Source organism: Perca fluviatilis, chromosome 3 (assembly GCF_010015445.1).
Source record: "Perca fluviatilis chromosome 3, GENO_Pfluv_1.0, whole genome shotgun sequence".
NCBI classification, from domain to species: Eukaryota; Metazoa; Chordata; class Actinopteri; order Perciformes; family Percidae; genus Perca; species Perca fluviatilis.
In genome coordinates, this window is record NC_053114.1 from 15,311,988 (window position 1) to 15,326,014 (window position 14,027).

The 14,027-nt window shown below is 42.2% G+C and overlaps 1 protein-coding gene across 4 annotated transcripts in view; it reads right to left on the reverse strand.

Moving 5' to 3' along the window:
* Window positions 1-14,027, reverse strand: part of tspan4a (tetraspanin 4a) — a 174,340-nt gene that overhangs the window by 130,268 nt on the left and 30,045 nt on the right. For 3 of the 4 annotated variants that reach the window (XM_039795901.1, XM_039795900.1, XM_039795898.1), the window contains exon 2: window positions 7,101-7,180. In XM_039795901.1, the coding sequence (XP_039651835.1) occupies window positions 7,101-7,163 (63 nt within the window). In that variant the 5' untranslated portion in view covers window positions 7,164-7,180. Of the gene's footprint in view, window positions 1-7,100; window positions 8,057-14,027 lie in introns of those variants that run through there. The other variant, XM_039795897.1, reaches the window with a different exon arrangement.

Sequence of the window (14,027 nt, forward strand, 5' to 3'; positions counted from 1 at the left end):
ATCCACCCTCTTGGTGTGGAAAAGCCACGTTTGTGCTAACAAGATCAATTAAAAAGTGGCTGTAAATGAGAGTCTTATTTTGGTATTTTGTAGCTGTGGGGCGCTTTTTTGCAGCTCTGTGGTGCTTTCCGCTGAAGACGATTAGTGCTGTGCGTCGTCCCATATTTTTTACTTGCCCACTCTCGCAATTTTATGGTAGAGTCATTGCTGCTACATTTAGGGGGATAATAAGCATTTGTCCCGGAGCGCAGAAATCTGTCTCTCTATTTGTATTTATATTTGTATTTTATTTTTTGACACTTTGTCTGGTACACCCAGATTAATGTACGAGGTCAGAGTCATGAGCTTATTTAGTAATGAGAATTAACTGACTGTAGCCCAGAGTGAGTGAAGAGTCAGTGGATTACACTTTGAGTCTATTAGCACCTAAAGTGTGTGACATATAGTATGTAAGCACACACACACATACACACACACACACACACACACACACACACACACACATACACACACACATACAGTACAGGCCAAAAGTTTGGACACACCTTCTCATTCAATGTGTTTCTTTATTTTCATGACTATTTACATTGTAGATTCTCACTGAAGGCATCAAAACTATGAATGAACACATATGGAATTATGTACTTAACAAAAAAGTGTGAAATAACTGAAAACATGTCTTATATTTTAGATTCTTCAAAGTAGCCACCCTTTTTTTGATAACTCTGCAAACCCTTGGTGTTCTCTCAATGAGCTTCATGAGGTAGTCACCTGAAATGGTTTTCACTTCACAGGCGTACTTTGTCAGGGTTAATTAGTGGAATTTTTTCCCTTATTAATAAAAAAGCAAAGGGTGGCTACTTTGAAAAATCTAAAATATAAGACATGTTTTCAGTTATTTCACACTTTTTTGTTAAGTACATAATTCCATATGTGTGCATTCATAGTTTTGATGCCTTCAGTGAGAATCTACAATGTAAATAGTCATGAAAATAAAAAGGAAACGCATTGAATGAGAAAGTGTGTCTAAACTTTTGGCCAGTACTGTACATTTGTGCACCAACCTTGTGATGTCTTTTCATGCAGTGCTTCGAAAAAGACTTGTTTCCATGACAATCTTGAGTTGATGCACCTTTTCATGACATGAAAGCATTAAATAGCAATTAAGACTGAGATAACTAATGGTTATGTCCCACGTTTGTTCTGACAGAAAGAAACAGAGACTCCAAAAAATATGAATAATATAATAACACTACTGCCAGTATATAGTGTAGGGCTATTTTGACGGTTTAAAAATAAAGAAAATTCCTGCGGAATAACCGATTTCAAAAACATGATTTGCAGCACAAACCCACTGCAGTTTTTCTGTTCCTTTTTTAAAGTGACTTAGAGAAACGAAGCATAATAAGCACTTGATTTGTGTTTTCTCAACATTTTCTCGATAGAAAATGTTGGCGAGAGCTTTGAGAAATTAAAGGCTGCAAGACATCTTGCTGTTAGACTAGTAAGTAATATTAACTGGCTTGCTATGTCCTGTGCTGTTGCTCTTGCTTGATGTTTGGCTGTGTGAAACGTGCGGTATACTCGCCGCAGCCGACCTGTCTCACACCAGTGTGACGTCATGGGAGCGCCGTAACTGTTTATACTCGCGCGTTATGGTCGCGACGCTAGTTGCAGTCTTCTCCTGAACAGAGGTGGCGCTAATGTGAAAGGGCTACCAACTTTGCTATTTCTACGGTCTAGAAGAACTCATCTTAACCCCGTAAGTTTACGGGGTTAAGAGAGACTTGCAGTCACTCTGAGAGTCCTGGCATCCGGTTACCCTTCATCATGACCCTTTTTTATCATGCTTTTATTGAATCAGTTTTATCATTTGCGCTAGCAGCCTGGTTTGGAAACTCACTTAGAAAAATAAAAACTCACTCAACCAAATAGTAAAGTGGTCTAGCAGGCTGATTGGTGAGCCACAGCCTAACGTGGAGACCCTGTACACAAAACAGGTACAGCGCATAACTAGTTCAATTTTAAACGACAGTTGTCATTCACTGCACACAGAGTTCCAGCTTCTACCCTCTGGGCGTAGGTTTATGATCCCCAAGTGTAAAACAAAAAGACACAAAAACAGTTTTGTTCCTGCAGCCATTACATTGAGGAATAAGTTATACCTATATTTTGCATTTATTAAGTGTTTACTCTTGTTTTTTTGTTGTTGTTTTTTTTATGTATGTACTCTTTTACTCCTTTGCTTTTATATGTGTGTATGAGGAGTCTACTGCAAACAAAATCTTTTACTTTTTTTTACTCGTATTAAATCTTTTTACTCGTATCTTACATACGATCTTTATGTAGGCCTATGTATTATCTTATTCTGGACCGATAAGAACTTTTTTGATGATGTGTGATAATGTGAGGATGTGTGATAATGTGATGATGTGTGACTCTACTGCAAACAAAATTTACCTTTGGGTATAAATAAAGTAACTTGAACTTGAACTTGAACTTGACCCTCGAGCTCGTCTATGCTTCCTGTTTCCGCTTTGTCGCACGCCGCTGAAAAGAATAGGAGTACAAGTGGTACCTCTGGTCGCGCACCACTTACAACAGCTGTGTATAAGTGAATAACATTCTGAAACTGTAGGTTGTCTATATTTACAACAGCGGTGTATAAGTGAATAACATTATGAAACTGTAGGACACATGTGTCAAACTCAAGGCCCGCGGGCCAAATCCGGCCCCTTGCAGATTTAGAACGGCCCGTATATCAATTTGGGTTCACAATTTTGTCCCTCCTAGTTGTGTGCCAATGCAAAAACACAGGAAAGTGTAAATTAAACTGCAATTACCTGACTATGGCAGATTTGCTGACTCTGAGACTCAGAGAGTTTTCATATTCAGGCTGTGAAAGAGGTTGTTGTTAAAAAAAATCATTGTTTTGCTTGATTTGCTAAATTCAATGATGGCTAAGGAACTCTTTTGATAACTTTTGTAGGGCTTCATGTCAACAAAAATGTGACAAAAAGCGTACAAAAATGTCGCAAAAAGCAACAAATTTACAAAAAGGTGACAAATGTCTGAGAAAGCCACAAAAAAATCTGAACAAAAACAAATAAACTTTATATGTCTGGCCCTTGGTGTGATTGTCTTTTTCCAGTGTGGCCCTTAGTGAAAATGAGTTTGACACCCCTGCTGTAGGGGGTTTTATCATTATAAAAATCACCTCAGGACAATATTTTAAAGTGAATTTCAATAACGTGCACCAAACTGCAAAAAATAACACTTCTTACATAATGTTGCTCTAAGGAAACATTGCTTAAAGCTACATTGTGTAAGAATTACTCCCATCTAGCGTTGAGATCATATATCGCAATCAACTCTCTCTCGCCACGCAGTATTGTAACTACGGTAGCCTTCACGCTTCAAAAAGCAAAGGTGTACAAAAGGCCGTCTATCAGCCGTCATTGTTGGAGTTCATACGTTCTCTTAATACATCCATGAGTTCATGTCGGAGAGCAGAACGGACACCACGAGCGGGCATGCGCGCTACCCGACGGAAAGGAGAGAGAAAGAAAAGGAGACTGCAGCGGTCCGGAGGATAATTAACTAGTTGGGATTTGGTGTGTGCCTCCAAAGCAGCTCCAATGTTGACTCTTTTTCCGGTCTCTTGCTCTTTTCAATATCCGTTTTCTTTTTCTGGGCAAAGAAGAAAAAAATTTGGATTTTGAATACCTGTGGTCCTCCAGGTTTCCTTCTTCAAACTTGCCGGGGCCGGAAAGCGACAATACCCATTAGCAGCAGCTGTGAGTCGAAAACGTGAAAGGCGGAGCAGTATAGCCTGTATGTCCCTTACCGGCTAACGTATTTCAAGATGGCGCATCATTATGGAGCGTCTACCCCAGGTCATGCAAGCGCAAATGTAAAATTCCAAGCTAATAGGAATACTTGAAATTGATGGTGGTGGTCAATACTCATGAAAAAGGACAAGTTTGTGAAGGGCAATACAGATTTTGATAATTAACAACTACAAACGTTACACACTGGGGCATTAAAAATGAAAGAGAAAACAATGAAACAATGAGCCTTACCTTAAAAGTGTTTCAAACAATAGTATCATCATACATACAGTATAACTCAGTACAAAAGAGCATGACATTCAAAATGTAAGTTTTGAGAGGTGATTTAAAGCTCATGTTTGGAAAGTTGTTTTAATATACATTCAACTTGATGTCCTGCAGGAAAACGGTAAGCTGGCTCCAGTAGATACTGTCATCCCGGCTCCTTCGGTCGCTGCAGACCAGCACCTCTGACCTCAATCATAACAACGCTTCCCACTTACCCGTCGCAGTTTGACTCCTTGACCTCTTGTTGTTGCCTTGAGAGCAAATTAGAAACCAACATGTGCAGACAGTTTGTCCCAGACACTTCTTGCTGCTGTGTCATGAACCCGTTTACTGACTGTAAGCAAAACTACATCCGCCTTTTCAACTAACTCAACTAACTAATTTTTAATCATCAATCAAAACCATGTTGTTCACTTCACTCTACAGAAAAACACAGTACATTTTAGATTCTGTGCTAATGCACTATTATGGACAAAAAAAGTAATTCAGATTACTTTACAGTTACCGGTATTTTCCACCAGGCGCGTCTGCGCTGCGTTCCGGAGACGCCGCGGGCCGCTCAAGCAATCGCTGCCATTGCTGTCAATGCTCGATGTTCCACCAGCGTCCCAGGAGCGTGCGTGAAGCGGCTCTTCGCTCAGCTCAAGATACGCGCCAGGTCACGCGGTCTTCTGTGGATTTGCCGTTAAGAGAAATCCACAAAAGACCTTCTATAGAATAGAATAGCCTCCTTATTGACTGAGCAACAACTATACACTTTTGTGGCCATTTTTTTTTAATGGGATCTTTTAATATATGTGAAAGTAAACAAATGCCAAGGCCAACTACAAGACTGTCGTGATGAACTCCAACCACTCACTTCCCGAATCTTCTATCATCTACTGCATCTTTTAAGTGTTGATTAAGTGTTATTTTAGATAAGATCTCCTTAGAAACTATGTGAGAATGTATTAACAGTTGAGCTGCAGGAGGTATATTCCAACCCGTTCTCATTCCGAACTCGTAAAATAAGTACGTTTGGGCAGTGTCCTTCAGCGTCTGATGCGACGAAAAAGGCACCCTTCGGCGTATTTGTGTAACATACTGGGGAGAGCCGCAGTTGGATGAGATTTAGCGAGTGGTATGTAATGGGAAATTGCTGCGTAAGGATGGTGGATGGGTAAAACACCGGACTTTCACTCAGGAGACTCGGGTTCGCGCCCCGCGTGTGGAGTTTTGTTTCCCTGTCTCCGGCGTGTGTTTCCCGGCTTTTGAGGCGTCCTTTCCTCGTTGTTTTTCTCCTAAACCCAACCTCCGCGATTCTGTTCACCCGTCCCGACCAAGCGCGTCAAAAGGGACGAAAAAGGGACGGCAATAGTGGCGACCAAGCACGTTTACATGAGACGCTAAAGGAGACTTTTAACGTCAAATAAGAACGAGAAAGGCTCCTGACCGAACGTCCGTATTTTACGAGTTGGGTGTGAGAATGTGTTGTATATTCACTCATATAAATAATCTATATAAGCGAAAGGTGTTGACTAGAGCCCCTAGTGTACTGCGCTCCTCACACATGATGTGAACTCTCATTTTCTGCGTCAATCATAAAGTGAAGTTGAAATCAAACAGATTTGGATTCTGTCTGGCCCAAGAGCCGTCATCCCATCCACAGAATATTGAGGTCACATTTAAAACCTTTGAAGTCACTCCCTTAAAAGTCTACATTTTGAATGAGACGTGTAAAAAACTGGGTCTGTGCGAACCACACGATATATATATATATATATATATATATAACAGCTTGTAAATTGTTGTAGAAATGGTGGCAACATTGAGGTCTGACATTAGCCATCAGTTGCTACTATGACTCAGACGCGTTATTTTCAAAGATGGGCTTCATGTTGGAAGAGCTCCTCCATTTACCTGGAGGATCATAACATAATTGGCTTCTCAGGAGGTGAAGCTTGGCGTGGCTATGTGGTCATTATTTATCCTAAGCGGCAGCAACACACACACACACACACACACACACACACACACACACACACACACAGAGTGTGCTAATAAACACTGCGACCCCTCTTTGACAGCACTTTATTGCTTAGAGATGTAGAGGTGAAGAGGTCACTCATTCCCAGAAGGAGATTGCAGGTAGATTGCATTTCAGCGTCCAAGGCCTCATCTCATTCCATTACCAATAAGAACAGAAATATGACAAATCAAAGTAATCCTAGCTAGGTAACCAGAGGGGCCAGCATCCCTTCAAAACTCTGACAAGTTGCAATGGATTTCAGAAAAGGGAGTCTGTGGCAAAAACCCCCCCCAAAAAAACACGGATGAAGCAGAGAGCGAGATCTTTAAATGTGAAGCTGGAATATGACAGGCTTCACAGCGGAAATGAAAGCGATCTGTTGTGGGTCTATCGGAGTGCGATTGACAGAGTCAGACAGACGCTGAGGCTCAAATTTCCCCACGGCGAACAGATACGATCAGCCAACAGTTTGACAGCAGATGCTTTGATGGGCTCAGAAGCGCTGTTGTGCGGGGAGGGGGGGGGCTAAGCAGAGGTATGGGCGAAGAATTACAGCACAACGGTAACGCTGTGATTAACTAGTGTACACATAATACAAGCCCTAAATATGCCAAAGCGTAACACAGCAAACAATGCAGTGTACACCCACACTTTGAGTACTGTATAGGGAACAGAAAAAGCTTGACTCACCCACACAGTGGGCTTTGTACACATGATCTAAATGCATGATCTGTCTCTTTCTCACAGTCGCCCCCCCCGTCCTCGCTCTTCTCACTTCATTTCGGTTGCACAGACACACATAACAGAGCTTCCTCAAACAAGATAAGACAAATATGAGTAACAGAGAAACAAAAAAAATGCAAAAGTCAAGAAAGCAGAGCACCACTTTCTGCTAAATAAACATCCTCCAAACCTCACACACACACACAAACACACACACACACACACACTCAGAGATAGAAGAATTTACTCACCCAGAAAAGGAGGTTGAAGAAGACCATTCCATATCGCAGGGCCATCATGCAACCCTCGGCCATCCTGCAGCGCCGCAGTTCTAGGAGGAATATGAAGGAGAGGTCCAGGTAAAACACCACATACTTCTTCCCCTGGGCGTAGCGCCCCTTGGACGCCTGCGGCTCTTTTGTCGTGTGGAAGCCGAACGCAAACGGCGGCCGCTTGTACTCAAACTCCCCGCTGAAGCGGTGAAAGCCAGAAGTGAACGGCGGCGTGTCGGGTTTGCTGTCCAGAGACGGACTGCGCCGGTACGGAGTCTCGTCTGTGCTCGAGCGTCTCATTATGGAAGCTGAATAAGCCTTTCAGAGGCTGTAATAGTCACTCTGTGTACTTCAGGTCGGAGCAAAGTCCACAACAAGGGAGCAGAAGTTATTCCACTTGGCGCTGAGTGATGGATTTTGTTAGTGTTTACGAACCTATCCCCAGTTTACCTAAAAATAGTTAACCCTAACCCCTATCAAACCCTGGAATGGCTGATTCAATTTTTTTTTTTTTTACCGCGGGTGTGATTACACTTGATCTGGCTTAATTTGTAAAAGATAAAGTGCTGCCATTCACTTGACTTGAGTTCCTCCCTTTAATCCTATAGTTACTATATTCAGCAGGAGACTTTGCATAATCCTGGAGCAACACCTGTGTAATTCTGTGTATTTAGGACATAATCCCAACACACACAAACACATCTGCACGTCCCTGTTTCCCTCTCTGTAGTCGCTCAAATACAGGTGTCATGCTCTGAGAGATAAGCTGGTTTGCAGGTTTCATCTCGTAACGGTTCAATCGGGCAAAACGACTGGAGGGCATCGACTCAACCTCTCCAGCTGCTTTGGGCTGGCAAAAAGCTCCCGAAACGTCCTACCTGGTCTCATGAGACATTCCTAAGCAGCTGCTTTCAGGCGGGAGGTAACAACCCCCCCCCCCCTTATTGCCTGATTCCGAAACTTCTTTTACTCAGTAAGGTCCACTGAATGAAACGCTACGCTAGGTTCTAAGTCGTGGCTGAGTGTTCAGCATGTGGTTGTGGCTGTCGATGTGCTTTTGCTGACATGCGAAAAAATTTTAAATAAAAAGATGAGAGGGAAGGATGGCGTTATGAAAGTGAGAAGATGGTTAAAAATAAGCATGAAAGGAGAAATAACGCATGTGATTGGTCCATTATTTGGCTTCTTGAATTAGTATCCCTGTTGAGTTCCTGCCTTGTCCAATTTTCCCCTCGCTTCTTTTGCATCTGCCCTATAACTTGTCCTTTTTGTCTCTTAAAAGTGTCTAGTGGTTACTCTGCCACTCCTCCACAGCCAGTTCTTCAAACATTTGGCAATTCGCCCTCTTCAACTCCCTATTATTATCTTCCTGCACCTCACACTGAGCCCCTTCTGTGCGCTCCCCTCTCTGTGCTGACGGCGGTTAATTAATTTTCCAGAATCTCATCAGTGAGGCAAAGTGTGCGGTGTCCCCTTTTCTCTTCTCTTCTCTTCTCTTCTCTTCTCTTCTCTTCTCTTCTCTTCTCTTCTTCCTCCGCTACAGTATTTCTCTCCTCTTCTCTAGGTGGGCAAGGAGATCAAGGTGTCCACCGGGGTCATGGCCAAGCAGCGAGAGAAGAACAAGCAAGGAGGAGAAACAGGCAGGGAGAAGAGAAAGACAGTTCCCTTAGTGAAGCAAAAGAAAGACTGCAGTGTTTGAGCGGTAGTCCAGTCTCGCTGCCTGAAGCTCCCTCCCTCTTTCTCTTCACAAGCTCCTGTTCTCCTTCTCTCACTGCCCCCCCTCCCTCTCCACTCCCTCCCCTTTTCTTTCCTCCCTCCTGTCAAAAGCACCAATGCTCTCCCTTTTGCACGCACAATCTCAAACACCCCATCCCTCCTCGGTGAATGTCACTAAAAACCTGGCAGCGCGAAATGCAGGAGCAGTCATTCATATTCTGGCCACACCTTACGAGGGAGCACAACCAATCAGTGTCTCGCAGCCCCATCTTCCCTCGTGCACACGCCAATCATGCCCTACCATCTACTACACTCACACATGTACGCACACACACACACACACACACACACACACACACACACACACACACACAATATACATGCACACAGACACACACAAAACCTGGTGTGTTGTTAACATACCAGTGCTGCACTTGCGCTAGTGCTTCCTCCTCCTCTCCTCTCTGCCTCCTGCCTGGAACTCATTCCACATGCAGAGGTTGTTCTTGCACACAACCCAGGCTGCTCTCTGCACGCCTGGCTACAGTCATGTTCCACTCTCCTTTTCTCCCTCTGGACCTGGACTTGGGTCATACAGCATCCATGTTGCCACACTTGGCACACACATTTTCACACTACAAACAACTCACCTATAAAGTGTGTCTCTGTTCGTAATACCGGGGATCGTACACTGCTGCTGACAATCTCACAAAATAACTGCAACCTCTCCACAACCTGGTGGCCATCTGGGTCAGTGGCTTTACACATCCACAGGGACGTTTCAACGCCGCAAAGGTGGTGACTTTGTACATGGCTGCCTCAAGCATTTAATGGATTTCTGTTTTGTCTCCTGCATGTTTTTTTGTCAGACCGTGGAGGCAGCAGCCTGAGAGAGTGAGTGTGACTTACTGACAGACTGACATTGTTGAAGAGAGAATGCACATGGACAGTTGGGCCAAAGGTGTTTTCTCCCTATAAAAAAGGTTACTGGACATGAGGCAATATCAAAATGATAAGAAAAATGTTGGACTTTAAGATATCCACAGCGTACACAAAAAGGTCATGGGTTGCGTGCAGATCAACAAGCAAAAAAGACCAACCACCGTATTTATTGATCACTTCATTTAGCCTATGAGTAAACACCACAATTCTAGCCAAAAAAAATGGTTCTAATTAACTAGTTTTCCATCCAAATGTAGCACAAATTCCAACAGTATCGACTAAAATATCGGCACAAGAAAATGCCAATTAATGCATGGTTCCATCCACTCAGGTGCCATTTAACCATTGCAAAAGAAGAAGGCACAGCAAGATGAAATACTTAAAAGAGCTACAGTCAAACCTTGAAATGTGGAAAACAAATATGGCACTACATTTGTTTCATGCATTAATTAGAGGAAGGTTACAGGTTTCCTCCTCATCCAACACAGATGTTTTCGTCTGCCACAATTTTTCTCTCTTCAGTAGAGCAGAAGCTTCATATTTATGTCATGATTTATTCGTTAAGACTATTTTCATTGCACTTTATCTGCACTTTTCGTTTTAGCAATACATCAACTGTTCCCCCTCAGCTGAGCGAAAAACATTTTTTTCACATTTTCTACATTTCCTTCTAGCTGTTTTCATACGCAAATTGGAAATGTGCATTCAAACAGGTGGATTCACCTATAGACCCACATCACAGCTTATCCACGATCCAGCAAAGTGTCTGTAGCTGAAGTATTACCAATAAAGGTTTTAAAGGAGCAGCTAAAATCCTGTTTTCTCTACAAATGTTAACAAAGATGTGTCCCCAATATTGAGCGTGCTTATAAATACATGCTCCATATGGTTGAATCACAATACATATATTTATACAGAATGTGGTCATCAATAATGCCAGTAACACATCCTTTAGTCACTGTCACGAAATACACAGACTGGCTTTGAATCATGAAGCAGGAAACTCATTATAGTATATATGTCTGTAAGCGAATTGTCATTAGCATGCTGTCTCCACAATGCAAAACACATTACTGCTAGTCAGTCATGTAATCTCCTAATCTAACACATCCACCGCCACACACAACATATCTCTACCCCAGATTCAAACACACACACACACACACACACACACACACACACACACACACACACACACACACACAGTAAACTTGCAGTGGCACCCTGCGGGTGGTGGTAGCTTTGATGTCCTCAGCATGTACAAATACCCAGAAGGAGGAAAAAAAAGTGTTTTGGCTGCAGAAAGGAAACATGATGCACAACCTGATGAAATCCATCTCTTTTAAGAATCACATATTAAAGTACTTTATGAATCGCTGTGATGTAAAAGAAGGATGTAATTGGACTGACTTGCTCAGTCGGATACACTAAGTGTGCTGTGCTGCACTCTGGTCTCCGTGCAGTCATAAACGGGTAGGAGTCTAGCTTGCTTTCCCTTGTTTAACTCTGCAATACGAGTCTCTGATGAAAATCTCCACTAAATGACAAAACAGGCTACAAGGATAACTGCAGTGCACACAGAGCAGCAATACGAGAATATGAAATGAGAACGGCTTTCCACAAGACTGGCAAATTATTTAGAGCTGTTTGCCTGCTAGAATTTTAGCTTATGCAACCGCTATCATTTCAGTTCACGCTTTTAACGTGATGCTATTTTTGGATTAAAAAGTTAAAGTCATCAGACTTTATATGCCTGTTTCAGGGCATCCTGTTTTCTCCTTGGACATTATTGCAAGGCTATAAATTAAGGTTAGAGGGTCACGATTTAACAAAGCGCCCCATTATGTGCAATAATGATGGTAACGTTTACAGTAATGCAAAAGGTCTTCAAATTTTCTCTAGATCACAACTCAATGCTTTCATTTTAGCAAGGTCTCAAAAGTGAATTTATTCGGGGCGACCTAGAGCTCACCCAGTAAGAGCATGCACCCCATGTAGGCTGAATCCTTCCCCCATCTCTCTCCCACCTTTCCTGTCTATCCACTTTCACTTTCAAATAAAGGAAAAAACGTGAATTTATTCACTATAAGAAACAGAGTACCTAATTTAAAGGTCCCATGGCATGAAAATTTCACTTTATGAGGTTTTTTAACATTAATATGCGTTCCCCCAGCCTGTCTATGGTCCCCAATTGGCTAGAAATGGTGATAGGTGTAAACCGAGCCCTGGGTATCCTGCTCTGCCTTTGAGAAAATGAAAGCTCAGATGAGCCGTTCTGGAATCTTGCTTGTTATGAGGTCATAACAAGCAAGGTTACCTCCCCTTTCTCTGCTTTGCCCGCCCAGAGAATTTGGCCCACCCATGGGCGAGAGACATCATGGCTTTCAAACGAGAAAAGTGGCAGTTGGTCAAGGCCACACCCCCACCCTCCACCTTGCCCCGCCCTCTCTCCTCCTCAATAGCTAGACACACAAAAATGGCACATCCTAAGGAAAGCTCATTGTGGGACTGGCTCTAGTGGCTGTAATTCTGCAACAAGGCTGAATTTCGGGAAAGAGATTTCAGATACAGTATTAGGGGACCACTAAGGTCTATATAAAAGCATCCAAAGAGCACCATGTCATGGGACCTTTAACCCTTGTGTTGTCCTTCGGGTCCCAGTGACCCGAAGGACAACACAAGGATTATGTACTTCCATTTACTTTGTTGAGAATTGCTCTCTAAACAAGGGTTAATACAGCACCTTAGTTCTTGTTTGTACAGCATTTTGGTCAGCTTAAACTGTGTTTAAATGTGTTCTAGAAATAAACTTTACTTACTTACTTTAAAAGAAACCGGTTTTAGAGAGCAATTCTCAACAAAGTAAACGGAAGCACATAATCCTTGTGTTGTCCTTCGGGTCAATGGGACCCGAAGGACAACACAAGGGTTAAGACAATTTCCCAAGATAACTATTTGACAACGAACATTTTTATTGAACAGTTTTGTTTTTTACAGTCAAATTTGTATCAAATCCAATGTTGGCAATCCTTGATCTATGACACCCCATGTTACTGTACTGGCAATACAACACTAATTACTAGGGCTGTCAAAATTAGCGCGATAATAACGAGTTAACGCAAATTCCTTTTAAAGCGTGATTTATGGTTCTGCGGAGGCTCCACGCAGATCTTTCGCCGTAGCCTACGTAAGTAGCCTCAAGTTTATACTTGTACACCGAACAGATTTGAGTCACTGACCTCGCCAGACTGTCCCACGGCCGATAATCGGCCCCGCGTGTCCCGGGCTTTACATAACCTTATCCGTCCTCATATGACTAATGTCACCCATCGTGGACATGCTCTTACATCCCAGCAGATTCTTTGTGTTGCATTACGTTTTTTTGCAAACGGCAGTTTTCTTTACAACATTAGTGATGTGGAGCATTTAAGTAAAGCCACTGTATGCAGGGCCGTCAGAAGAGTGTGACTCGTTCTGAAACGTTTTTTAAACGTTTTTGTAGTGTTCCCTGGACACAAACCAGTAAGATCCATTAAAAAGGAGAGGATTGCAGGTGAATAATGTAAACCCTTTGAAATAAAAGATTATGAATTATAATTCTGGTAATGATGGTGCTGCAGCCTCAGAATGGGATTAGTAGGCCTAATACTTTTTCAGGATTGCACCTAAATGAAATAGATTATAGGTACATTACCATTTCACTAGTAATATTATACTTGTGATTAAATATGAAATTAATACACTATGTAGGAATTTATGCATTTACCCTAGCAGCAATGTTTTTCAAATTCTCGCTCTTTTGCAGCAGCCGCTGTGTTGCTTTTTTTAACAAAATATATGTTCAAACTGGCTGATATGTGCACATGAGTATTTCCGCCGACCAGTTTGTTTGTGGTTGTTGTCATGGTGAATCGTGGTATCATGGCTCCATTCATGCTGCCTTTTTTTGGTGGTTGCGCAAGCTCTTAACTTTGAGTGAACCTACTCTGAGTTGATTGAACCAACTCAAATCAGCTGTTCTGGAACCGAAAACTCAGAGTTTCCCATCTCAGGGTAAATCAACTCAGAGTTCAGGGTTAGACTCAGAGTTTGTTAAACCTCCTTACAAGCAATTAACCTTTACAATTACAAAGTTAACCTTTACAATTGTAAAGTGGAGCCTTTGAACATAACATGTGTACATAGCATGTCCATCTGCGGAACTGACAACTAATATAATTTTTATAATTTATTAATTTATATACTTAT